This window comes from Phyllopteryx taeniolatus, chromosome 1 (genome assembly GCF_024500385.1).
Source record: "Phyllopteryx taeniolatus isolate TA_2022b chromosome 1, UOR_Ptae_1.2, whole genome shotgun sequence".
Classification (NCBI taxonomy): Eukaryota; Metazoa; Chordata; class Actinopteri; order Syngnathiformes; family Syngnathidae; genus Phyllopteryx; species Phyllopteryx taeniolatus.
In genome coordinates this window covers 49380372-49407973 of record NC_084502.1, presented here as the reverse complement: position 1 = coordinate 49407973, position 27602 = coordinate 49380372, and the positions used below count along the sequence as shown (strand labels likewise).

Below are 27602 nucleotides of genomic sequence, written 5' to 3'. Positions count from 1 at the left end.
TAATGAAATCTGCTAAACATGTCAAAATCACACCAAAATCAGAGTATCCGCCTTGTCAAGCTCAATATCCGCTCAAACAGGAATCTATTTTATATTCAAATCTCTCCTTAAGAGGGGATTGTTCAAGGTACAACATCCGTGTGCACAGCAATCTTCCATGTAAAAAAAATAAAAATATTAGGGATGCTGGCCAGCCAGATGAACGAGTGATTTGCAAAAGTGAGCAGTAAATTTGGCAGTTTGAACACATGCTCCAAATGTCCCAAACTACATACAATTTTATCGCCTGTTTGTCCAGTTCATCCAGATAGTCGTCACTGAGTTTCAATTTGAAGGCAAATTGTAAACATTCATCTGCCCATAGCAAGGCAATTAATTGTAAGTTTCCAACTACAGTATGTTAAAAAGTGCCAAATCTAGAGAACCAAGCGGGAGCAATCTTTTGCAATATGTGGACAATTTGATGATTTGTTCACAAACAAAAGAAGCATGCACAAATTGGGCTTCAATGGTAACAAAGAAGAGAAGGAAACAAGAAACAACTACTGAGTTTTTTGGGCACCGCATTCATTCACCGTAAATGGTGTATTCCTAACATTTGAGTTCAGTCTTTCAAAAGTCTTTTACTGTTCTTAACGGACTAATAAATGCATTAATATTACTTTGAATTCTGCTCAATCGTGTATAACAATAATGTTAAAATATTACTTAAAGGGGATACATGAAAAAGTTTACTTTTCAATGTCAGGCAAAAAAGTTGGTCTCTGGAGTGCCTTTCTACCCATCAAGTGTGAAATGAAACAACCAAGTAAATCTTTTGTTACCTGTTGTTCTGACAATGTGTCTGTGAGCGATTCCACCTCTAGCCATCAATTTCTGTGTTGGAAGTGTTTGTGTGTCCCAATGATCCTAGGAGCTAAGTTGTTAGGTGGTTTATCTGGTAGGGTTATCCAGTGAAAACCGGTCTCTGACTGTTGATCGTGCCTGTACACCAATCTATTTTAGAATCTTTATCAGGGGTGCTAAAGAGTGCTCACACTGGAGATTACCTTGTTCTGTTGGGGGACATCAATGTTCACGTGGGCAATGACAGTGAGACCTGGAAGGGCATGATTGGGAGGAACGGCCCCACTGACTGAGAACGCAAGTGGTGATTTGTTATTGGATTACTGAATCACGAATTGTCGATAACAAACACCATGTTCAAGCATAAGGGTCTCCATATTTGCGCTTACCACAAAGACACCCCAGGCCGCAGTTCAATGATCAACTTAGTGTCGTGTCATAGGACTTGAGACGGCATGTATTGGACAGTCGTGTGAATAGAGGGGTGAAACAGTCAATGGATCACCACTTGGTAATGTGTTGGCTCCGATGATGGAGGGATGCCAGTCTGACCTGGCACATCCAAACGTATTGTGAGGGTCTGCTGGTTCTGTTGACTTTATCAAGGTGTGAGTTTCATCTCTTGCTGGAGCGGTTCGCAACTGAGGGCGAAGTGGTTGGGATGAATCAGCACCTCCAAGTCTGACACCATGGTCCTCATTTATAAAAAGGTGGAGTGCCCTGTCCGCATCGGGGATGAGCTCCTGCTCCAAGTGAATGAATTCAATTTTGGGGTCTTGTTCACAAGTGAGGGAATAATGGAGTTGGAGATCAACACACAGCATCTAAAGTTACGCACGTGACGTCAGCGCGGTCGCTGTCCACGCCAGTATGAAGAAGCCTTTAGAGATAGGATGTGAAGCTTGGTCATCCAGGAGGGGCTCCGAGAAGAGCCGCTGCTCATCCGCATTGAGAAGAGCCAGATGAGGTGGCTCGGGCATCTGGTTAGGATGCCTCCTGGACATGTCCCTGGTAAGGTGTTCCGGTCACGTCCCATCGGGCGGAGGCCTTTGGGAAGACTCAGGACACACTGGGGAGACTACTTATCACTGCTGGTCTCGGAACACATTGGGATCTCCCCCGGGAGATCTGGACGAAGTGGCTGGGGAGTGGGGAGTCTGAGCAACAGCTAGGCTGGGTTAAGATCCAGAGCAACTTTCAAGCAATGGCCGCCAGACTTCACTGTCTGAAACAATATGATGCATAGCGACTATTATGCAGAAACACCCACACCTTGTACACATTAGGCGCCACTACGTTAACATAAAGCTGAGCTGCATTGGGTTTTACTGAATGCACGGATTAGTGTCAGCTAACAGTGTTAGCTTCTCATAAGCCTCACATACTTTCTTGCTCAGTGAACTCGTTGATGCAGGTGCGGTGGGAGTGTATTTGTTTTTGGTGATGAGTCCGTGAGGCACATACACACAGTGTAGTGTATGAAGCGCTGCCTCAACAAGCTTGCTTTTTTCCCCCACACCATGGACTCCTGAAAGTAGAAGCCTCTCTGTTTGTAATGTCAGTGCTCTGCTCTCAGTTGTCATGGTAACAAAAGCAATAATTCGCCCGGAATTATATGGGACTGGCACACAGTCATGAGCAGGGCCGGGCCCTCAAACCGGGACACTTTTTGCAAGATAAAAAAAAAAATACATATACACAATATATAAAGTGTCCTATCAAGGTTGATCTTTGCAGTATTTTGATTAAAGCATGTCACGGAACACAGGTTTAAATTGTGAAGAAAAAATGGAAGAAAAAAAAAAAAAAAAAAAGAATAAAACATTGCACGTTCAGTTAATAATGGTTTTATGACGATGACAGTTATTCCATATATAACTGACAGTGACATTAAAAGGCATTATGAATGTACCTCTCTGGAATCCACAGCTGCAAACATAATGTCCATCCAGCCTTTGAATGTGGCCTTTGAAAAGAGAAACACGTTTAGACACACTGGTAGACAATAGTGACAAAAAAGACAAAAAGAAAAGCCTACATTTCATATACAGTATAAGGGAACGCAAAGAGTATCCAAACTCAAACCAAGAGTGATGCATGTCCAGTTGAATAGCTTGTGAATGGAAAGAAAGATAAGGGTGGAGAAACACTTAATACACACAATGGAAGGCAGCCTGTCAGAACTGTAGATGCAAATGAAAGAAATGAGACATGATGGCAAGTTAAAAGAAGATAAATCAAGTCCACATCAAAATTACACGCTCACCACTTGCAGCAAGGCCAGGTAACCAGCGCCCACATTGTCAAAGTTGATTTTAACGTTCTTCCACCTGACCTCCGTAAAGTTTTGCTCAATGAGGGCCTCACATTGGGTCTTGTTGTTGACCTCGTCAACGGAAAAGTACTCCTCGGAGGTCTCGTTGAAACAGTAGTAGTACTTGCCCGCGAACAAGTTGACCCCCATGATACTGAAAATCAGCCAAAAGATGAGGCAAACCAGCAACACGTTCATAATGGAAGGGATGGCTCCCACCAAGGCGTTGACTACCACCTAAACCAGATCAGGAAAGACAGCATTACGACACTGTGAGCACCAGGGAACACAAATCAATGATTTCAACATTTTGGCAGGACACATCATACTGTTACGGCCTTATATACACTAATAAAAATGCTTTTCTCGCTGGTAGAGGAGGCACAATTGTTTTATTATTATTTCATCAAGCTGAGCTACTCTCACAGAGCGTGACATACTGTATGGTGGACTAGTGGCATGTGGACAACTAGTGCCATTTGGTGGATTAGTACTATGTGAATTTATATAGATTTTGTTACATACTTTGACAAATGGGCTTTGTTTGAACTTTTCTGAGGGAATGCCTCATCTCTTTCGAGATGTTCAAGGATGTGCATGGCTTAAAGGGTTTCAGCCTTTCCTGCTTCACAGCATGCAGTGTACATTATATATAATTTAAAACAAATTATGGGCAGCACGGTAGACGAGTGGTTAGCAAATCTGCCTCAGTGTTCTGAGGTTCAGGTTTAAATTTCGGCTACGGCCTTCTTGTGTGGCATTTGCATGTTCTCCCAGTGCTTGGGTGGTTTTTCTACCATATATCAAAAACAGGGATATTAGCTTAATTGAAGACTGAATTGCCCATAAATGTGAATGGGAGTGTGAATGCTTGTTTGAAAAAAAAGAAGGAAAATGTACAACCCCAATTCCAATGAAGTTGGGACGTCGTGTTAAACATAAATAAAAAAAGAATCAATGATTTGCAAATCATGTTCAATCTATATTTAATTGAATACACTACAAAGACAAGATAGTTAATGTTCAAACTGATCAACTTTATTGTTTTTTGCAAATAATCATTAACTTAGAATTTTATGGCCGCAACACGTTCCAAAAAAGCTGGGACAGCTGGCAAAAAAGACTGAGAAAGTTGAGAAATGCTCATCAAACACCTGTTTGGAACATCCCACAGGTGAACAAGATAATTGGAAACAGGTGGGTGCCATGATTGGGTATAAAAGGAACCTCCCTGAATTGCTCAGTCATTCACAAGCAAAGATGTGGTGAGGTTCACCTCTTTGTGAACAAGTGCGTGAAAAAAATAGTTGGAACAGTTTAAGTACAAGTTCAAAAGCCAGCATCTGTGATGGTATGGGTCTCTGTTAGTGTCAATGGCATGGGTAACTTACACATCTGTGAAGGCACCATTCATGCTGAAAGGTACATACAGGTTTTAGAGAAACATACGCTGCCATCCAAGCAACGTCTTTTTCATGGACGCCCCTGGTTATTTCAGCAAGACAATGCCAAACCACATTCTGCACGTGTTACAACAGCGTGGCTTCGTAGTAAAAGAGTGCAGGTACTAGACAGGACTGCCCGCAGTCCAGACCTGTCTCCTATTGAAAATGTGTGGCGCATTATGAAGCGTAAAATACGACAACGGAGACCCTGGACTGTTGAACAGCTGAAGCTGAACATCAAGCAAGACTGGGAAAGAATTCCACCTACAAAGCTTCAACAATTAGTGTCCTCAGTTCCCAAACGTTTATTGAATGTTTTTAAAAGAAAAGGTGATGTAACACAGTGCTAAACATGACCCTGTCCCAGCTTTTTTGGAATGTGTTGCAGTCATAAAATTCTAAGTTAATGATTATTTGCTAAAAACAATAAAGTTTATCAGTTTGAACATTAAATATCTTGTCTTTGTAGTGTATTCAATTAAATATAGGTTGAACATGATTTGCAAATCATTGTATTGTTTTTATTTATGTTTAACACAACGTCCCAACTTCATTGGCATTACGGTTGTAGATTTTTAATACAAAAACAGTAAACATTGTAGTAATTTTATAAATTATTCCTGGTGTTTTAGCTCACCGTGTGGATTATTCCAGATGTTCTAAACTATGGATTCAAATTTCCAATTATTCTTGATAATAAGGATGCTATTTGGAAGAGTTTTAAAAGATTGTGTTTATATTATTTAGTATAACAGATTGATGATACAGTAAATTCCATACCAATATGACGTGTCCAACCTTGCATAGTCCAATGATTCAATTGTCAATATGAATTTGTTTCATGACTTGCTCAACTAATTCACACAATTCTATAGCAGTCAAAATAAAAATCACATTTAACTAGCCCAAATGTATACTTAGCAATTTTAAAGCTAATTTACTGAATGTTATGTTAACATAGTAGTGCTATTCTTGATGGCAGGCCGACAGCTGAGCATGCATGTCATTGTTTTGTGTAGCCATATTCCCTCTCTCTGGACCGCTGTTTTCTCAGCATGTACACCACTGCCAAGGTACATGAACAAATCGGCATCGACAGTATCTGTGCAAATCACCATTCAAAAAGTCTTTGTTGTACTTTCTGAGAGAATGTACTTTCGTTACAATGTGAACACCAGATCAGCTGATTTACCTATATATATATATATATATATATATATATATATATATATATATACTTGGAAATCAAGGGGGCAAGAAAAAAAAAAGGGAAAATGGCTTTCCAAAACGCATAATGTGCACCAGCAGTTCTAGTACATGCGTGTTACAGGGCGTTGTGCAATGTCAAGAACCACTCAAATCAATAAATCAATAGAGAACTAAGTGGATAGAGAGAGGAAGGGACTAAAGAGATCATGGCAGAATGGCTGGTAGCGTGATTGACGGCTTCGTTTCCATTTGAAGCACATTTAAAACAGCAGCTTGGTCAGTAAAAGATTAAACATGTTGGGCTAAAAGGTAGCAGGAGTTGCATTGCTCAAAAGGCTTAAATACCCTGTAAAGTGATTTCAGTGATTTGTTTCTAAATACAATAAATATGTTTGACCATGAAGACTGATAACTATTTAGTACTGAATTGTTGACTAAAATCAAGCCCAAATGCGTACTGGTATGAGTCGGCCCTCCCCCATTATATAAGTATTGTGTGGCGTCATTCCATCAGTGGCTATTTGCCACAACTGAGAGTTACTGAGTAATAATAACTTAAGCCATTTCCACCACTACAGCATGCAGTTAGCTAGCAAGCTATGTTAAAAAAAAAAAAAAGCATTTTCCTGAAGAGTTGTGTGTTTTGTGTTATTTGGGCTACAGTGTCTCTGTTCTGCCAAATTGGACAACCCTGTTAGCAAGCTAGCTGGCTCGGGGTCCGGCCGTCCAATTCACCAGCACCTTGCTCAGTGTGCTGCGTGCGGGTCCACACAAAAAAGACACTCCAGGGAAAGTTAACTGTTTATTACATTCACTAGCCTGTGAGCTAGCGGGCTCCCACTAGCGAGCTAGCTCAGGAGCAGACCGTTGACGGGCTCCTCCAATACGTCACTGCCTCGCTTGGTATTGTGTCGGTGTGAGGGTTCACATAACAGAGACACTTCAGGGAAAGTTAACTGTTTATTACACAGCTGCACACATTATTCAGTAGTACTGATATTGTGCGAGGCACGTATTTGAGAGACAGGTAAAGGTAAATAAATTTTTTTCAAATTACAGGGTTTTTAAGGTGAGAAAGCAGTAATAAACCTGGATTTACACTCCATGTAACACTTCTAGGGGCGCAAAGAGGGGCCGCAATTTTTTTAATTATTATTTCATCGAGCAGAAATATGCTCACATGAGAGTTGAAATGTGATGGACTAGTGCCATGTGGTGAACAAGTCCCATGTGGACAACTAGCATGGCACTGGTCCACCACATGACGCTAGTCGTCTTCAGGGAGTCGTTTACCACATGGCACTAGTACACATGGGACTTGTTCACTACATGGCACTAGCACATCACATTTCAACGCTATGTAGTGGACTTTTGCCATGTGGTTGACTTATACCACTTGGTGGACCAGTGCCAATGCGGTCTACTAGTACCACACAATTGTCATCTTTTGAATTACAAGTGGCACAGTTGGGCTACACGCCATGCATGTCTACCCAAGTGACTCAAATAATGTAGTGCCCATATTGTAAACCTTACATACATTAGAGGTGCACAGACCATTTGTAAAGAAAAGGATTCCATTCAAACCAATGCTATGTCGATGTTGACAGTAGTGTAGTTGTGTATGTGCATTTTGGGTCCATGCAGGTTGTTTCAGGTTGTTAAAGTAAAGTCATAACGGATATGGATGATAATTGAAAATACAAAAACCAAAGACCTGGAGTGTAAAGCCAGCCTAAGAGGAAAAAAATAATAATACATTCCATGTTAGACAGTGCAATACGTCAATTTTTATCTGAAGTATTGTAACTCTCCACAATCTCTTTCATCTCTCTATGCATCCACTTCCCCATTCATTTATTTATTGCTCAGCATTGACATTGGTCACTTAAAACAAAATGTTAATAAATATATTGATAGGTGAACATCAACATTTTGGTCAAACTGATACAGCAGGATCTTTTTTTATACCATTTTGTCTGTCTTTCCATTCCCTCAATGTTTTATCTATTGTATTTATTCCATAAAAAAAGTATCTCATGTATGACTGGTGTAATGCCCATACAGCCTATCCATGGCCTTAAATGTCTGCTCATACGTGTTAGACTGGAGTCACTGGCAGATTGTATGAATGAGCCTTAATGAATTTGATGTTTGCAAGCAGCTTCTATGCTGAGATGTCATTTTTGGAGGAACCAAAACACTGTTTGCTGTTCTTAACCCACAACTCAAGAGTGAGAGGTCGAACCTTGTTGCCTCCCACATTCACTTTCCGTGCAAATGGAAGGCAACAGGAAGCCAGGGCCTGCTGTATGGTGTTATGACATGGACATCTTGTGTGAAATGGCAGCTGAGCATATTTGCTAATCTTCTGCCTGTGCCCCAAAAAGGTAGGCACTGGAATGGAATGAGTGGAATTAGATGAAGCAGATCAATGTGCATTGGCGAACAGAAGTTTAACAAATACACTGTACTCCCACAGCCACATTGTGAGGGGGTGTATGTCTGTCTCAATCCCTGACACTCCCTGAAGATCCTGTGGACAAGCAGGAGAGAATGTGCCAAGCCTTCAGCAGTGACAGATAGTGGTGGAACGGTAGGACGAGAGGGTAGGGAGGGTGGGGTGGATGCTGCACTGTGCTGCACATGTGGGCCTGGAGGGGGCGGATGTGAAGAGTAGTAGTGAAAAAGTAGTAGTGAGAGCTAAAACAGGTGGAGGGGGAGATAAAAGAGGGAGGGGCTTGAGGTAACAACAACAACCAGGTGTAACCAATCGCGACAACCAGTCTCACACACACATAACCAATCATGTACAAGTATTTGAGAACTGGTCAACAAACTTTTAGGCTCTGGGTGAGTGGAAACTTGTGATATTTGACCTTAATCAGCAATTAACAGTAGATAAAAAAGTAAAATGACACTTTTGTTTCACAAGCTCGTGATGTTATAAAAATATTCACTAACCGTGAGTGTGCGTATGCACATTTGACTCCCAAATCAGTGACTCATCAATATGTTCCCACTTGTTTTTGTTCGTAATCTGCGAACTGATTTAGAAGCTCCTCGGACCATTTGTAGAGACAAATAATGCAGAATCAGCTTTCACAAAAATATTGAACACATCTTTTACCCAAGATGCAAAACGAACTACAATCATTTATAAAAACAATAATAACTTTAATAATAATACAACCCCAATTAAGTTGGGACGTTGTGTTAAACACAAATAAAAACAGAATACAATGATTTGCAAATCATGTTCGACCTATATTTAATTGAATACACTACAAAGACAAGATATTTAATGTTCAAACTGATAAACTTTATTGTTTTTAGCAAAAAATATAAACTTTGAATTTTATGGCTGCAACACGTTCCAAAAAAGCTGGGACGGGGTCATGTTTACCACTGTGTTACATCACCTTTTCTTTTAACAACATTCAATAAATTTGGGAACTGCGGACACAAATTGTTGAAGCTTTGTAGGTGGAATTCTTTCCCATTCTTGCTTGATGTACAGCTTCAGCTGTTCAACAGTCCGGGGTCTCCATTGTCGTATTTTACGCTTCATAATGCGCCACACATTTTCAATAGGAGACAGGTCTGGACTGCAGCAGGCCAGTCTAGTACCCGCACTCTTTTACTACACGTGCAGAATGTGGTTTGGCATTGTCTTGCAGAAATAAGCAGGGGCGTCCATGAAAAAGACATTGCTTGGATGGCAGCATATATTTCTCCAAAACCTGTATGTACCTTTCAGCATTAATGACTGAGCAATTCAGGGAAGTTCCTTTTATACCCAATCATGGCACCCACCTGTTCCCTGTTCCTGTTGAGCATTCCTCAACATTCTTTTTTGCCACCTGTCCCAGCTTTTTTGGAATGTGTTGCAGCCATAAAATTCTAAGTTAATGATTATTTGCCAAATTATCAGTTTGAACATTAAATATCTTGCCTTTGTAGTGTATTCAATTAAATATAGGTTGAACATGATTTGAAAATCATAGTATTCTGTTTTTATTTATGTTTAACACAACGTCCCAACTTCATTGGAATTGGTGTTGTAACTCAAACCAGGAATTTGCTAAATGGTTGCATGTCCTCAATGACAATGGAAAGGACACTTCTCATCACTTCTACCATCGTTCCTTGAAAGTGCTTGTAAAGTATGTGCATGTATTATATGTGTGTGTCCTCTGCTGTAGCTATCTGCGTGCAGTACGACATTGTCACTCAAACGAGCAGGTACTGCGGTTGGACTTCTCGCATTTGCTAATTTTTCAATCCATTTTCTGTAGCACTTATCCTCACTAGGGTTGCAGGCGTGCTGGAGCCTATCCCAGCTGACTCTGACTTGAGAGGCGGGGTATACCCTGAACTGGTTGCCAGCCAATCACAGGCCACATATAGGCAAACAATCATTCACACTCAATTTAGAGTCGTCAATTAACCTACCATGCATGTTTTAGGAATGTGGAAGGAAACGAGAGTAACCAGAAAAAAAACTATGTAGGCACGGGGAGAACAGGCAAACACCATACTTGAGAGGCTGGATTTGAACCCGGGTCCTCAGAACTGCGAGTCAGATGTGCTAACCAGTCGCCCACCGTGCCCCTAGTTTTTCCAAAACTACGATAATCTGATTTAGATATTTTTCTGTGATTCTTCACGTGCACATGTGATGCAAATTGATAGGTGTGAATGTGAGTGCGAATGGTTGTTTGTTTATATGTGCCCTGTGATTGGCTGGCGACCAGTTCAGGGTGTATCCCGCCTCTCAAGTGTATGTTGTCTGTCTCTGTGATTAGCTGAGCTAAGCTTTCCGATGATACCAACTCTATGGAAATACTAAAAAAAAATTCAAGGGCGAGAATCCTGGTGGAAACGTATGTGTTTTAGGGGTCACAAACACAACCACCTAAAACCCCCTCAATTGCACACCCACTTTCACCAATCGACTTGAAATTTGGTGAACATAATGGCGGCACAGCGCTTAGCACATCTGCTTGAAAATTGTACTAAATTAGTCAAAAAATAAATAAATGAAAACAGGGTCCTTGCAGCTGTCCTTTGCACACATTTAGGATGTGACTGGTTGTCGAGTGGCTGTGGCTGCTTGCTGGTTGTTGTCGCCAATGCACTGAGGGATAGTGTGTGCTGGGGAAGGAGTGGGAGGTTATGGGGATGTATAGGGGAGGCTGTGAGGGAGGAGGAAGGTGTGGGTTGTCGTCTTCATTGAAAGCTGTAGTTGAGAATCAGGCCAGATGAAGAGCTAATTATTGATTTGAGCGCTGTGTGAGATGGCATGTAACCGTTGGGTCTGTAGCTGGGACACAATTCACAGTCACCAGCTTGCAACAAAGTAAGAAGAGATTATCAGAATTTCTCCTTTGTCATTTATGTGATGAGGCAGCTTTGCTATTAAAAAAAATATTTTTTTTTTTATATGGTTTTATGGTTCAATTGCTATGCATGTTGTTCTACTGTTACTACAGCTGCATCATGACTTGTTGGCTAATGCTAACAAAATTAAAAGGAAGGCATGGTACAGGATTGGAAAGGTTTGGCTTTCTTGTTTTAAGAGAAACCCCCTAATATTTAGTGGATTCTTTTGTTGTGGTTGTTCCTTATTTGATAGTTTTCAGTTCTAGCATGCTTGAAACTGTTGAATGGGCATGCGGAAGGATCAGCTGCTTAGCTTTGGATCTTACCCTCATCCCTTCAAAACGTGACAAGGCTCTGAGGGGTCTCAAGGCCCTTAGTGTCCTGAGTGATTTAATGGGCCCTAGATCGGAGTAGCCCAGCGCATTAGCTACAAGGCTGACTATAGACACCTACACAAAAAACAGAGAAGCAAAAGAGGTTCCAAACTGTTAGAAGTGTGAGATTATTCACTAAGGAAGAGAGAGGGCCCTGACATAGGCGAGGAGCGTTGCTTAGCATACACACAAATCTATGCATTGTATATGCAAGTATGACATTGCATTTATACATGCATAGACACTTGAGAGAGAAGGTCAGTGTTTAGTATAGGTTTTATTTGTGTGGTGTTTTTTTTTTTTTTTTTTTTAGTAGCAGAAGGCCAAGGGGGTTGTTAATGTCAGTTAATTTGGGAGGAAAGTCCAGTGTACCTGCAAGGAAATGTGGAATTAAGTGAAACAGAGAGAAAGAGCGAGAGAGAGAGAGAGAGAGAGAGCGAGAGCAAAGACTCAAATCAAGGGCAAATTAGGCATAGAAGAACGTGACACGGTTTAGTACAAGCGAGAGGGGATGGGGAGCAGAGGAAGACTTGGGGGGGGGGGGGGGGGGGGTTAGGAGGAAGAAGAAGAGAGGTCACCCTGCAGGAGTCGATTAAACACCCAACAGATTGGAGAGCCTTACCCTTGCCCCTCTAACATTGTCTCTCCATGTCGCTCTTGGGCTCAAATCCCAATCACAATTTAAGACAGACAAACTAACGGTACCTAAGAGAAAGAATACAAGTCAACATATTCAAGTGTGTCAGTGGGCTGGCATTATTTCTCATACATTATGTAAGTTAAAATGGTCACACAGTTGTGCAGGGGGTGGGGATTCAAATAGGAGAGCCACAGTCACATGAACCACACACGAGAGACAGGGATGGAAGTTTAGGGCACACCTGATGGACTTATAAACACTTCAAGGACAGCAAAACCCCATTGACTACAGTTCAGTTGTACACAATTAACAGCACGTGACAAGAAACGGCTGCAGCCCCGTTCATGTAAAATGTTTCAAGTGTGAAATACAAACCACTGTTTATGCATTCACCCAATGTGAAATGAGCCAAAGTGGCATGTTCGTTAACAATGGAGCCCATAATAAAGTTGTGGTCTGTAGAGCTGATCTAAGCCTAGCACATTTACAGCACTAAGTCGTTAACAGCAGGAGGAAATGGGCGACAGCTAGACTTGTCAATAAGTAGCGCTAATGTTTCTTGGTGAGTATTGCAGGAAAGATTTGACAGGATCACCGGCAGTGCACCGGCGGCCATTAAGAAGGTGGCGGAAGCGGCAGCCCCAAAAGTTTTACAATTTGGAATTTCGCCAAAATTAACAAAAATAATTTTGGAGTTGACTGTCAACATATCTCACCAACCACGAGTGGGCCTCACTAGACTCATTTCAGCCAGCATCATCATTTTCGGTATTTGATCTTTTATTTTTTGTGTTGACCGGTGACCGATCATCCTGGCGCACCGCAAATGACATTTTACCGAGCAATAGATGCAGCGCGGCCACTTCTCTTCCATTTGTTAAAACCTAACTAAACATCAGATTTTGCATTTCTTTAGCAGGGTAACTACGTCAAGTTATTTAGCAATGTGTACTGTTAAATTGATAACTTGCTCCGGAGTGATTTGCCTCAACATCACCAGTCATATATTTCTATAGCTTTGCATCATGGAGGGGTCTTAACTATTATAGATTATTTTTGGAAACCTTCTCAGTCTGTGTCTACACTGGCCTAATCTACGCAATTATTATGCATATCAGAAAGAAAATATATACATAATAGTCAAAATGTATGTGTTAGGTTATTCATTTTTATATTTTACTGTATATTGCAATAATTATTTACATTTTTTATTTTATTGCTAAATTGGGTGATGTTATTTTATAAATTAAAGACAATGTTTAAGACAATGCTATCCAATTTCTTTTCTAAGCATTTGAAGATCGCAGATGAAGGGGGGGTGCCAAATTAAATCTTGGCTAGGGTGTCACAATGGGTAGGGTGGAGATATGCTATATGTGTGTCTGGTGTGCTCTTGTTGGTCATCTCCAGTACACCACACACGAGAAGGGCAGTAAGCACATTTTACAAATAAGGTGTCAAAATTGATATGTGTGTACGAGGCTTTAGCCCCATTAAGCGCATTTGTGGTTATATTCTGTAAGTTGTTACTTGCTGTTTTTGATCCATTCGGTCGATAGGACTATGCCGGTGGTATCAAGCTGCTTTTGTGACTGCTGTGGTGCACTAGCGAATCTGCCACCGCAACCAAATGCCTTGCCACCCCAGTTGCCGCGCCTACTGTCGGCAATAAATCTATCAATAATAAATTACTAAATTCAAAATTTTATCATAAATATTTGTGATATTGTCTCCATTGTTTAGACAAACGTTTTACTCACCAGTTTAGAATTCACTCCCAGTCTGCCCCGACCCCCACCTTCTTTAAAGAAAAAAATTGGGGACGGGACAGTCTAAAACACTGAACACTGAACGTAAAAAAGCTTAACAACACTGAATACCCAAAAACTGCGATCAATCTCCACCCAAATTTATGTGGACATCTCTACCTGTCAACTTCAACCTTTGAAAATATTAGATTGATCATCCCAATATTTTGGATTTCACGGATGTAGCGTTTTCCTTAATTTTGAATGACTGCATCAACAGGACCCTTGGATGGATAAATTGTATTTGTCAGAGTAGTTTTTACACAACATACTTTTTACTTTTACTTGAGTATTTATGTGAAAAAGAATCAATACTTTTACTCCGTTACAATGATCGAAATGCCACTCACTACTTTTATTTATCCATTATTGCGTGCAATTCAACGTGATCACTACTGTCATTTGACTCCAATTCACCAATCAGATGGCAGAAGGCAGTTACATGATCGCACACAAACCCTTCGTGGGCCAATCAAAGTGACTCATTTTGGGGGAAAAAAACAAAAACAAAAAACAACAACCCCCAGAGTGTTTACTTTACAGACTCCGAAAAACAACAGCTTTGTCATTACTCTAAAATTATGACGGCCCAAACGTGAATATTTCAGCCCACTTCTAACTAAAAAAAACACCTTGCGGTAAGTTGAAGATGTTTCTCTCTCCCTCGCTCTCTCTTTCTCTATCTCTTTCTCTCCCTCGCGTGCGCGTGCAATAAATCTGGTCAGCAAACAGCTTCTTCATTCAGTCGTTTAAGTGAATAATGCAAACAATGTTTCTGTAGGGCCCAATGCATGTGCCGTTGGCTTTTGGGCAATTGAAATAGTGGCAGGTGTGTGGGCGGCACGGTGAGGTGATTAGCACATCTGCCTCACAGTCCTGAGGACCGGGGTTCAAATCCCGGCCTCGCCTGTGTGGAGTTTGGATGTTCTCCCAGGGCCTACGTGGGTTATCTCCAGGTACTCCGGTTTCCTTCCACATTCCAAAAACATGCATGGTAGGTTAATTGAAGACTCTAAATTGCGCGTAGGTGTGAATGTGAGTGTGAATTGTTGTTTGTTTATATGTGCAGTTCAGGGTCTACCCCCTCTCGCCCGAAGATAGCTGGGATAGGCGCCCACGACCCTAGTGGACATAACCGGTACAGAAAATGGATGGATGGATGGATGGGCAGGCATGTGTGGACTCCCATCCATCCATCCATCCATTTTCTATGATTTCTTCGCACTCACATTCATACCTACGGACAATTTAGAGTCTTCAATTAACCTACCATCCATCTTTTTCAGATGTAAGAGGAAACTGGAGTACCCGGAGAAAACCCACGCAGGCATGGGGAGAACATGCAAACTTCACACAGGCGAGGCCGGATTTGAACCCGGTTCCTCAGAACTGTGAGGCGGATGTGCTAACCAGTCGTCCACAGTTTCACCTGTGTGGACTCCCATATATTATGATTATTATTATTATTTATTTGACCATGTTCAGATTTTTTATTTTTTTTTAAATCAGAAGTTACTCATGAGTTACTTGAGTAGTTTTTTACATGGGGTACTTTCTTACTCTTACTCTAGTAAATATTTGGAGGACTACTTTACTTTTTTACATAGGCTTGAGTCATATTATTCTAAAGTAACAGTACTCTTACTTGGGCACAATATTTGGCTACTCAACCCACCTCTGCAAACAACGTGGGAAACCACCATACCATGTTAACTTAATGACAAATGTGCACAATTTAGAAAATATCGCTCCATATGACAACCCAGATAAGTGAATATTCCATAAAAAAAGTCCAAAATTATTCAGATGAAACTGTTCGTGTTTAAAAGTGTAACTGTGAGTCTAACCTTCTCAAAATCTCGGACAAACTAATAGAGTGCACCACAAGGTGGTGTTTCAAGGTGTCACATTTGAGACGAAGGCAGGATGGCACATGACAAGAGAGAGCCAATCACAAGCGCCGGCTTTAAAAGGAGGAAGTGATCTTTCAAATGTAACTAAAATTGTAGACATGGAAATTTCCAAAAGCAACTAATTTAATTACACATTTTTGCCCAGTAATGTAAGGGACTACAATTACATACATTTTGTAATAAAATGACAATCTAGATACGTTTAATTACTTACTCCCCAACAATCTGCCTGGCTATACTAAACAATTTTATGAAAACAATATATCACAGTTTATAATACAGGCATAACATGAAAAATTGACATTTATCTAGCAAGACAGTGCTTTTCCCTCACCACCACGGAGCTTGCAAGAGAGGTTAAATATGTGTCAAAATTCTCTGCCTGCCTGACCACCATTCCATGACAAATTTAACAATCTCCTAAGGTTATATTATTAAGATTAAGATAAATTCAATAAACAAGAACATCATGTCTAGAGATGATTGACAAGACAAAATAACGTTAGAAGACTGCTCTTCTCGCTCCCTCTCAACTCAACCTTTTTTTTGTCTCCCCTCAAGTAACAGCAGCATGGTGGTTCTGTCTTGATTTGAAAGCCAGCTAGGAAGTCTGTGGTAGTACTGTTTGTAACAGTGAACATTGCCATGCCGATTATGACGTTTGGTCTAATATTGGTTTCAATATATTTGCTATAAGCACATGGAAACTTGCACACATTATCACATTTAGATGTGGTCAGCATTGAAAGGAAGTGCGAAATTAAGGCACTGAACCTAGATATTTTTGTTGAACGTTTTGCAGTCCACCATAATAACCACCGTCTTAAACTGGCTAAAAGATCTTTGTGAATATATCTGATAAATGTTGATGATGTGTAGACTGTCAAATATTTCTAATAAAAAGTTTGAAAATGTAATTGTTGAGAATTGTTATTGCATAAGTAACAAGGACTGAATTGCATGTTTGAGTCTGCTTCGCACGCTAGCCGGCAACTGGCTAGCTGCCATACGTTTGTCACTCGTGACCAGAAGGTAGTGTTTTATTTATATATTTATTTGGTTTGTTGAGTTTTCATCTATCCATCCATTGTCTTCCGCTTATCCGAGGTCGGGTCGCAGGGGCAGCAGCCTCAGCAGGGAAACCCATACTTCCCTCTCCCCAGCAACTTCCTCCAGCTCTTCCGAGGGAATCCTGAGGCGTTCCCAGGCAAGCCGAGAGACATAGTCTCTCCAGCCGGTGCGACGTGCCCGGAAACACCTAATCAGGGAGGCGTCCAGGAGGCATCCTAATAAGATGTCCGAGCCACCTTATCTGGCTCATCTCAATGCGGAGGAGCAGCGGCTCTACTCTGAGCCCCTCCCTGATGACCGAGCTTCTCACCCTCTCTAAGGGAGAGCCTGGACACCCTGCGGAAGAAACTCATTTCGGCCGCTTGTATTCGGGATCTTGTTCTTTCGGTCACGACCCACAGCTCGTGACCATAGGTTAGGGTAGGAACGTAGATCGACTGTTAAATTGAGAGCTTCGCCTTTCGGCTTAGCTATTTCTTCACCACAACGGACCGATACAAAGTCCGCATCATTGCAGACGCTGCACCGATCTGCCTGTCGATCTCCCGTTCTATTCTTTCCTCACTTGTGAACAAGACCCCAAGATATTTGAACTCCTCCACTTGGGGCAGGATCTCATACCTGACCCGGAGAGGGCACTCCACCCTTTTCCGACTGAGGACCATGGTCTCAGATTTGGAGGTGCTAATTTTCATCCCAGCTGCTTCACACTCAGCTGCTAACCACTCCAGTGAGAGTTGGAGATCACGGGTTGATGAAGCCAACAGAACCACATCATCTGCAAAAAGCAGAGATGCAATACTGAGCCCACCAAACCGGACCCTCTCTACGCCTCTGCTGCACCTAGAAATTTTGTCCATAAAAGTTATGAACAGAATCAGTGACAAAGGGCAGGCTTGGCGGGGTCCAACCGTCACCGGAAACGAGTCCGACTTACTGCAGGCAATGCGGACCAAACTCTGACACCGGTCGTACGGGGACCAAACAGCCCATATCAGGGGGTTCGGTGCCCCGTTCTTCCAAAGCACCCCCCACAGGACTCCCCGAGGGACATGGTCGAACGCCTTCTCAAAGTCCACAAAACACATGTAGACTGGTTGGGCGAACTCCCATGCTCCCTCGAGGACCCTGCCAAGGGTGAAGAGCTGCTCCAATGTTCCACGGCCAGGACGAAATCCACACTGCTCCTCCTGAATCTGAGATTTGACTTCCCGACGACCCTCCTCTCCAGCGCCCCTGAACAGATGGGTGTGCTCGCCCTGTAGTTGGAACACACCCTCCAGTCCCCCTTCTTAAAAAGGGGACCACCACCCCAGTCCACCATTCCAGAGGGACTGTCCCCGATGTCCACGCGATGCTGCAGAGGCGTGCCAACTAGGACAGCCCTACAACATCCAAAGCCTTTAGGAACTCTGGGCTCTCATCCACCCCCAGGGCCCTGCCATCGAGGAGCTTTTTAACCACCTCGGTGAGCTCAACCCCAGAGATAGGAAAAGCCCGCCTCAGAGACCCCAGACTCTGCTTCCTCATGGGAAGGCGTGTCGGTGGAATTGGGGAGGTCTACGAAGTATTCTCCCTACCGACTCACAACGTCCTGAGTCGAGGACAGTAGCGCCCCATCGCCATAATACACAGTGTTGATGGTGCACTGCTTCCCCCTCCTGAGACGCCGGATGGTGGACCAGAATTTCCTCGAAGCCGTCCGGAAGTCATTTTCCATGGCCACGTAAGTTTTTGCCTCAGCGACCACCAAAGCTGCATTCCGCTTGGCCAGCCGGTACCCATCAGCTGCCTCAGGAGTCCCAAAGGCCAAAAAGGCCCAATAGGACTCCTTTTTCAGCTTGACACCATCCCTCACCATTGGTCTCCACCAACGGGTTCGGGGATTGCCGCCACAACAGGCACCGACCACCTTACGGCCACAGCTCCGGTCGGCCGCCTCAGCAATGGAGGAACGGAACATGGTCCAGACGGACTCAATATCTCCCGCCTCCCCCGGGACGTGGGTGGGAATTGAAACTCTGTCTGCCAGGGGATTCTGCCAGACGTTCCCAGCAGACCCTCACGATACGTTTGGGCCTTCCGGATCGGACCGGCATCTTCCCTCACCATCGGAGCCAACTCACCACCAGGCGGTGATCAGTTGACAGGTCCGGCCCTCTCTTCACCCGAGTGTCCAAGACATGCGGCCGCAAGTCTGATGACACGACCACAAAGTCGATCATCGAACAGCGACCTAGGGTGTCCTGGTGCCAATTGCAAATATGGACAACCTTATGCTTGAACATGGTGTTCGTTATGGACAATCAGTGATGAGCACAGAAGTCCAATAACAGAACACCACTCGGGTTCTGATCGAGGGGGCCATTCCTCCCAATCACGCACTTCCAGGTCTCACTGTCATTGCCAACATGAGCATTGAAATCCCCCAGCAGAACGATGGAGTCCCCAGCGGGGGCGCTCTCTTCCACCCCCTCCAAGGACTCCAAAAAGGGTGGGTACTCTGAACTGCTGTTTGGTGCATAGGCACAAACAACAGTCAGGACCCGTCCCCCCACCCTCTCGTCCACCGGGGTGAACCCCAACATACAGGCGCCGAGCCAGGGGGCAATAAGTATACCCACACCTGCTCGGCGCCTCTCACCGTGGGCAACTCCAGAGTGGAAGAGAGTACAACCCCTCTCAAGAGGACTGGTACCAGAGCCCAAGCCGTGTGTGGAGGTGAGCCCGACTATATCTAGTCGGAACTTCTTGACCTCACACACCAGCTTGGGCTCCTTTCCTGCCAGAAAGATGACATTCCACGTCCCTAGAGCCAGCTTTTGTAGCCGGGGATCAGATCATCAAGGTCACCGCCTCCGCCCAGCTCACATTGCACCCGATCCCTATGGCCTTCCACAGGTGGTGAGCCCATGGGAAGGGGGACGTTACCCTTTCGGGCTGTGCCCGGCCGGGCCTTGTTGAGTTTTAACATTTGACATTAGCGGTTGATTACATTATATTCTTTTGTGAAAGTTAATGTTAAAAAATGAGATGTGCCATTTATTACTCCTCCTTATTACTCCTCATTTATGCTGAATAACTACTCGTCATACTTATATGATAATTGATCATGTTACTTAAAATATTACCAGTACAGTTAATAATGGTCCACCAGCAGTGATGTCGGTAACGCATTACAAAGTAACGTGTTACTCCCAAAAAACACCATTTTGAGTAACGAGCAAAGTAACACGTTACTTTTCCTGAGAAAGTAATTAGACTACAGTTACTTCTTCAACCCAACAATAGTTACTTTTGTATCATCAATGTCTTTCACAGAATACTCATTTGTAGCTGGTGATTCAACCGGAGCAGTCCAGATGTGCAGAAGCATTTAACCAAGACCGCTCTTTGTTTCAACTAACAGAAGAAAGCGATTGGGAAGTGATTTTCTTATGACACAAAGCAGTTACATAAAAGTGCAAAGAAATGCACGATTTCCCTGTCGCCACACTATTTTTGTTATTTACCTTGGTTAAAAGTGTATTTGATTGTTGTTACTTTTTTTATTTACACGTTAAGAATACAGTTTTACTGGAGTGTTAAACGGGCAATGCATTGTGGGTTAATTATTCATTCCGAACTGCACGGTCACAAATCGGTCATGGAGGGGTGACTCACAGAAGGACTTACAACCACAATTCCAATGAAGTTGGGACGTTGTGTTAAACATAAATTAAAACAGAATACAATGATTTCCAAATCATGTTCCACCTATAATTAATTGAATACACAATAAAGACAAGATATTTAATGTTCAAACTGATAAACTTTATTGTTTTTAGAAAATAATCATTAACTTAGAATTTATGGCTCCAACACGTTCCAAAAAAGCTGGGACAGGGTCATGTTTACCACTGTGTTACATCACCTTTTCTTTTAACAACATTCAATACTGAGGACACTAATTGTTGAAGCTTTGTAGGTGGAATTCTTTCCCATTCTTGGTTTATGTACAGCTTCAGACGTTGCTTGGATGGCAGCATATGTTTCTCCAAAACCTGTATGTACCTTTCAGCATTAATGGTGCCTTCACAGATGTGTAAGGCACTAACACAGCCCCATACCATCACAGATGGCTCATCTCAGTCCATCTGAGATGAGCTCGGGCCCAGAGAAGCCGGCGGCGTTTCTGGGTGTTGTTGATAAATGGATTTTGCTTTGCATCGTAGAGTTTCAAGTTGCACTTACGGATGTAGCGCCGCACTGTATTTACTGACATTGGTTTGTCAGTAAATGTGGTGATATTCTTAACACATTGATGTCAGTTTTTGATGCAGTGCCGCCTGAGGGATTGAAGGTCACGGGCATTCAATGTTGGTTTTCGGCCTTGCTGCTTACATGCAGTGATTTCTCCAGATTCTCTGAACCTTCTGATGATATTATACCGTAGATGATGTTTCTCACGCACTTGTTCACAACGAGGTGAACCTTGCCCCATCTTTGCTTGTGAATGACTGAGCAATTCAGGGAAGTTCCATTTATACCCAATCATGGCACCCACCTGTTCCGTGTTCCTGTTGAGCATTCCTCAACTTGTCCTCACCTGTCCCAGCTTTTTTGGACCGTATTACAGCCATAAAATTCTAAGTTAATGATTATTTGCTAAAAACAATAACGTTTATCAGTTTGAACATTAAATATCTTGTCTTTGTAGTGTATTCAATTAAATATAGGTTGAACATGATTTGAAAATCATTGTATTCTGTTTTTATTTATGTTAAACACAACGTCCTAACTTCATTGGAATTGGGGTTGCTTATACTTAAATAATATTTACAATCAAAAGTGAAGTCCGGACTGTGAGCTGGTTTAATGCGCTGCATGGCTGACGTCACTTAGTAAGAAAAAAAGTTTTCTCGCTCTTCGCATCCAAATTACTGTGGTGGGAGCAATAGTGTGTGTGTGTGTGTGTGTGTCACTTACGTTCACGTTTACGTACGTCCACGCAAAAACCCATACAGACGGACCCACACACAGTTGCCTTCATGGACCGCAATCGGCAGTGAGAATGGACAGAGAATACTTTTAACTTACCTTTAGTTACTTAATGTACTGTGTTGGCATGTCAGGTCTGCACTAAGTTGCTCATTTAATGTGGCTTCAACTACACTAATATTTAGTAGTAATAGTTATTGGTTCATGTTGATGACATCATTCTGTAACTTCTGTTGCGTACATTATCAAGTAATGGGTACAGTTAAGCTAATGCTTTTTTTTTTGTATTGTGGATAAGTGATATTCCTGGCACTTGGCAGCTGCTGAAAGTAACTAAAAAGTAACTTTTTTCTAAATTAGTTACTTTTGAAATCAAGTAATCAGTAAAATAACGAAGTTACTTTTGGGTTCAAGTAATCAGTAAAGTAACTTAGCTACGTTTTCAAGGTCCACTGTCCACCTTCACTGTCATACCACTGAAGTACGTAAGACTCATGTTCTTCTTGTCATGTGTCACCTGCTCATAAATACAAATTGTACATTGGTACATTAAAGACTGGGGGCTGAGGGGTGTAGCCGTTTCTTACAAACAAGGAAAATCAATAGTCAACACATGAGCGCACCTCGAACCAGCCACTGACACCAAGTGGTCAAACGCACCACATAGAGTACGTAAACATTCAAAGCTTACCAGTCACGTAGGGAGGACTGAATAGGCAAAATCTTCATTTTAACAGGTGCCAGAGGAAAGTCAGCAAACATTTTTAAAGATAAAATTATGGGGAGAAAAGCAGAGACGAGTAATTTTTAAAGCAAAGTTTGTCTACTATAAATCAATGACCTAATTTCGTGAATACTGTAGTCAGCCTTTTAAAATAAAGATTTTGCCTTCATTAACACAACAGTGTTTGGGCTAGTTGTCACCTTCAGCCTGACCCCATGGAGTGCACCCGTTCAGGGTGCCCAGCTTTTGGCCCCCTGCTGGGCCAGCTGGGTGGGTGTGGCCTCAGCGCCTCGGTGTCCTTCTGCAAGTCAAGGCCAATGACATCTGGGGCTGTGATCCCAGGATGACGACAGCGCAAAACAAACAGAAATAAAGCAAACTAAAAACACAGGGGAAAAACAACAAAACTATGAAAAATAATCTGAGTGGAAAAAGAAGGAATGAATGAAGAACGACACTTTCTAGCCTCCTCCTCACACCCTGGACTTTTTAAACTATATCTACATTTAATCCAAATATTAGACGAGCCAGAGCATTTATTTCACCCCCTAGTTTTAATCCTTCAGTGTTTGTCCACTGCTCTGCTGTTTTAGACCATTTTGAGCCTGTGAAATTGTTAATCATTGAAGCCCTCAGGTTCACCAAGTGATATTGTCCCTCCCCCTACTTTTTAAGGTTTTCCCTTCTATTGCGGCATCATTTACTGCAGTTATTAATAGTCTGTCTGCATGAGTGGTTCCCATTAATTTTAAACATGCCATCGGACTGCAGCCTTTGATACTGTGGACCATGATATCATGATTGCTCGTTTGGAGCAGTGGGTGGGCATCAGAGGTACACCACTTGAATGGTTCAGGTCCTACCTGTCTCAGCGAACCTTTTGTGTTAGCCTTACTGACTCTGTGTCCTCCACTCCTCCCCTTTCACATGGGGTGCCACAGGGTTCCGTGCTTGACCCGCTCTTTTTCCCCCTCCATTTACTCCCACTCCGCTCAATTCTCAGGAAACTTGGCATTTATTTTAATTGCTATGTAGATGACAGTCAGATCTATGTCCCCCTTAAAAAGTCAAATTCCTACTGTGCTAAGGCATTGCTAGAGTGCTTACATGATATTAAGGCCTGGATGTCTCTTAACCTTTTAAATTTTAATGAAAAAAGACAGAGGTCATGGTCTTTTGTGGCACTTCTTTGACCCCCCTGGTTGATTTGGGTTCCTTAGCGCAATATCAAAAGTCCATCATTAACAACTTGGGTGTAAATGTGGACACTGATCTTAAGTTTGACACCCAAATTAAAGCCATGGTTAAATCTATCTTTTTCCAGTTAAGGCAGCTAGGAAAAATCAAAACAGTCCTTCAGAAATGGCACTTTGAAATAGTAATCCCCACCTTTGTGATCACTCGGCTGGATTACTGCAAAGCACTATTTACTGTATGGGCGTTAGTGGGTCCTACATTGCTCGTCTGCAACTGGGTCAAAATGCTGTGGCTCATCTTTTAACTGGCACAAGAAAGTAGGAGCATATGTCACCTATTTTAGCTTCACTCCACTGGCTGCCTGTTCATTTTAGGATTCATTTTCAAATTATTTTATTTGCTTTTAAAGCATTGACTGGCCTTGCCCCATCATACCTCTCTGAGCTGCTGCACCCCTACATTCCCAGCCGTTCTCTCAGGTCAGCTGACCAGCTGCTCATGACAGAAACCAGAGCCAGGCTTAAGCTTAGAGGTGAACGAGCGTTTGCTGTTGCAGCTCCAAAACTGGAATCTTTTGCCACTCCACATAAGACAAGCCTCATCTTTGTATCATTTTAAATCCTTGCTTAAAACCCATCTTTTTACCCCAGCTGTTAACACTAGTTAGCGTGTCTGATGTGATGTATACGTGTTGTGTGGGCAGTGTATTTTATTTTATGTCTATTTTACCTACTTAATTTTATGTAGTTTTTATCTCATTTTATTTTTTGTTTTTTATCTTTATTTTGTATTATTTTTTCCTGTATTTCTATTGCATTGTACAGCACTTTGGGAACCTTGTGTTTGTTTAAAATGTGCTACATAAATAAAGTGGATTGGATTGGATAGGAGACATATTATGGAAAATTTACTTTTTATTGCTTGTAAACAAATAGTTGGGTCTCTGGAGTGTCAAATTAAACAATCAAGTGAATCTTTTGTGATCTCTCTACACCTAGCCACGTGAAACTGCAATAGATCTTTGAATGAGCACTCACTTTTTTTCATAGTAGCTGCTTGCCCTCTTCCCACCTGCCTCGCTACAGTGGTCATGTTAATAAACACGTACTTGACATTGGTCCTGCAATACAGGGGTGTGGGGTGTGCAGTGGCTCATTTACATGAAAGAGAACCACCTCCCCCAAAACCGAATAATTTTAACCAGGTAAGTGTACTGTAATTCTTCTTCCTGTTATGTATTTTAAGTGAACAATGTCACAGACCTTTTATTAGAGCACGTGGAAACTGTTTTAAATTGTCCCCCAATATGTGTCCTTTAACATGTCATCTTTACTGGATTAGCATTTAACTTTTAACACTGGATTCTATATCCGACACTCCCTGCTGTTCACATTAACACAGCAAAACAGACACATATGTGGAAGAAAAAGATGCAGTAACAGAGGGGTCATGAGGAAAAGAGTCAAGCAGATCCACACAAAGAATAACATGGGCTGGTTTAATGATGGTGCCCCACCCCTCTTTGCAAATCCACGTCAACTGTTTGTACCCCACAACACAGCACAGCAGAGGACACAACACCAACCACCACAATTCAAACTTTTTTTTTTTTTTTTGCAGTGGGAGTGCTAGTGAAGACCAAACTTACCGCTGGGTGCCTGTCACCCACCATCATTACCCTTCAGCACAACATCATCACATTGCTGAGGTTACACTTTCCAGAAGGAGCGAGCAGGAGGATGGTGGGGAAAAAGTGGGAGGAGATTGTCACTCCTGACAACACATTCACTGATGGCTTGGGAAGCTGCACCGTCCTAAATGGTTTGGTAACACACCTACTGGGAGGGAGACTCCAACAGCAACAACTTTGAACGATGTTACTTTTAAAGTCTATGTGGCAATTTAACTTAACAGATAGATAGATAGATAGCTAGATAGATAGATAGATAGATAGATAGATAGATAGATAGATAGATAGATAGATAGATAGATAGATAGATAGATAGATAGATAGATAGATAGATAGATAGATAGATAGATAGATAGATAGATAGATAGATAGATAGATAGATAGATATGATCTGTGCGTTTATATTGACAACTGACCTTTTGCTAAGCCACACCATATAAATGCTTACTGGCCAATCACAACGCATCACAAAATAGAGGTACCGGTAAGCAATGTACTTTTATTAACCAAACTGGTAACATTATGCTACTAACGTGAGGCCTAGTGATGATATGTGGTGCAAGCTGGCTAAGCTCATTAGCATGGCGTTCCCGGTTGCAATGTTTCAATAGCCCTATCGCTTTTTGCTTTTGAATAATTGTAATAGCAGGCAGCACAGTGTGAGAGTAGTTAGCATGTCTGCCTCACAGTTCTGAGGTTCATGGTTAAAATCTCAACTCCAGTCTTCCTGTGTGGAGCTTGCTTGTTCTACTTGAGCTTGAATGGGCTTTTTGTCAATATTCCAAAAACATGTTAGGTTCACTGAAGACTCTATATTGTACATACTGTAGGTCTGAATGTTAGTGTGTATGGTTATTTGTCTACATGCGCCCTGCGAATGAATGCAGTGGAAAAGCCAAGATGAACATCGCGAGTTTAACGTTAATGCAACTTACAAGCATAACGTTAGCCCTGCGGAGGTCTAAGGTTTCTATTAATTACCGTTGAATTTGTGTCCAGTTTATTATGATGGTGATAAGTAGAGTATGTGTACGACTATAACTTGACTTCATTTAGGGTGCTTGCTTGTCCAGGAACAGTTTTAGTCTGTGATTTAAGCACTGAGACACATGACCAGTGTACGAAAATCATATCTGCAAGTGGCTACGTTTTGAGTAAGTACTGTCGGTGAAAAAAATGATTGCGAGTGTGCAAAGTTTGTCAAAAAATGTATTTAGGTAAATTTTGTTAACTCAAAAAGAAAAACAATTGGTCATTCATTTTTAAGTGAAGTTGCTATATTTCTTGTGTATTCATTATTGCTCTTTATTGGTCTAAGAAAAAATATAATTTGTCCAAATACCCGATTATTCTATAAAAGGTTTGATAGGATACTCGAATACTAAAATGTTTGATAGCTGCAGTCCTAATATTGACGCTTGTGCATTTCCGCAGAATTTTTGCATCTGCATGTGGGTTATTTAATCTGTTCCATCACTTGAAATGTACATGGAAATAGAGAGAGTAAAAAAAACCGCATTGGCCAATAGGCATAAAATCGTAATAAGGCACTTAGACCTCCACCGTAAATCAGTGTTGTTTTTACCAGCGATGACAATGACGAAATGATTTCGTTGCCACCTTTTTTTTCATGACGACGACGTGAAGGTGACGAGCAAAACATGCTCTTTGAAGACTAAATCATGACAAGACGTGTGCAAGTTTTAGTTGACGAGACTGGACGAAAATGTTAGAGGATGTTCTGCCAGACGTTCAAAATGCACACTAACTACTACGATTGTTAACAAGGGATGCGTTTGTGTGACTCGCGGCAACTCACCGTGCACTTTGAAGCTTTAGTTTAGTTCGCTATCCGCTAACAACGATATCAGAGTGCGAGGAGAGGAAACTGGGGCAACCGAGGAGAACCAGCGACAACCAGTGGCAGTTTCTGATATGGGAGATATGGGCAACCACCCACCACCCTGCCAACGATCACACAGGGAGGCGCATTCAATGGGCGTCGC

At 42.1% G+C, this 27602-nt stretch overlaps 1 protein-coding gene across 6 annotated transcripts in view; it reads right to left on the bottom strand.

Moving 5' to 3' along the window:
- scn8aa (sodium channel, voltage gated, type VIII, alpha subunit a) overlaps positions 1–27602 on the bottom strand; it is a 171664-nt gene that overhangs the window by 26893 nt on the left and 117169 nt on the right. For all 6 annotated transcript variants that reach the window (XM_061747434.1, XM_061747424.1, XM_061747454.1 and 3 more), the window contains 3 exons: positions 11526–11648; positions 3113–3397; positions 2759–2812 (listed from right to left, as the gene is read on the bottom strand). In XM_061747434.1, coding sequence (XP_061603418.1) covers positions 2759–2812; positions 3113–3397; positions 11526–11648 — 462 coding nt within the window. The remainder of the gene's footprint in view (positions 1–2758; positions 2813–3112; positions 3398–11525; positions 11649–27602) is intronic.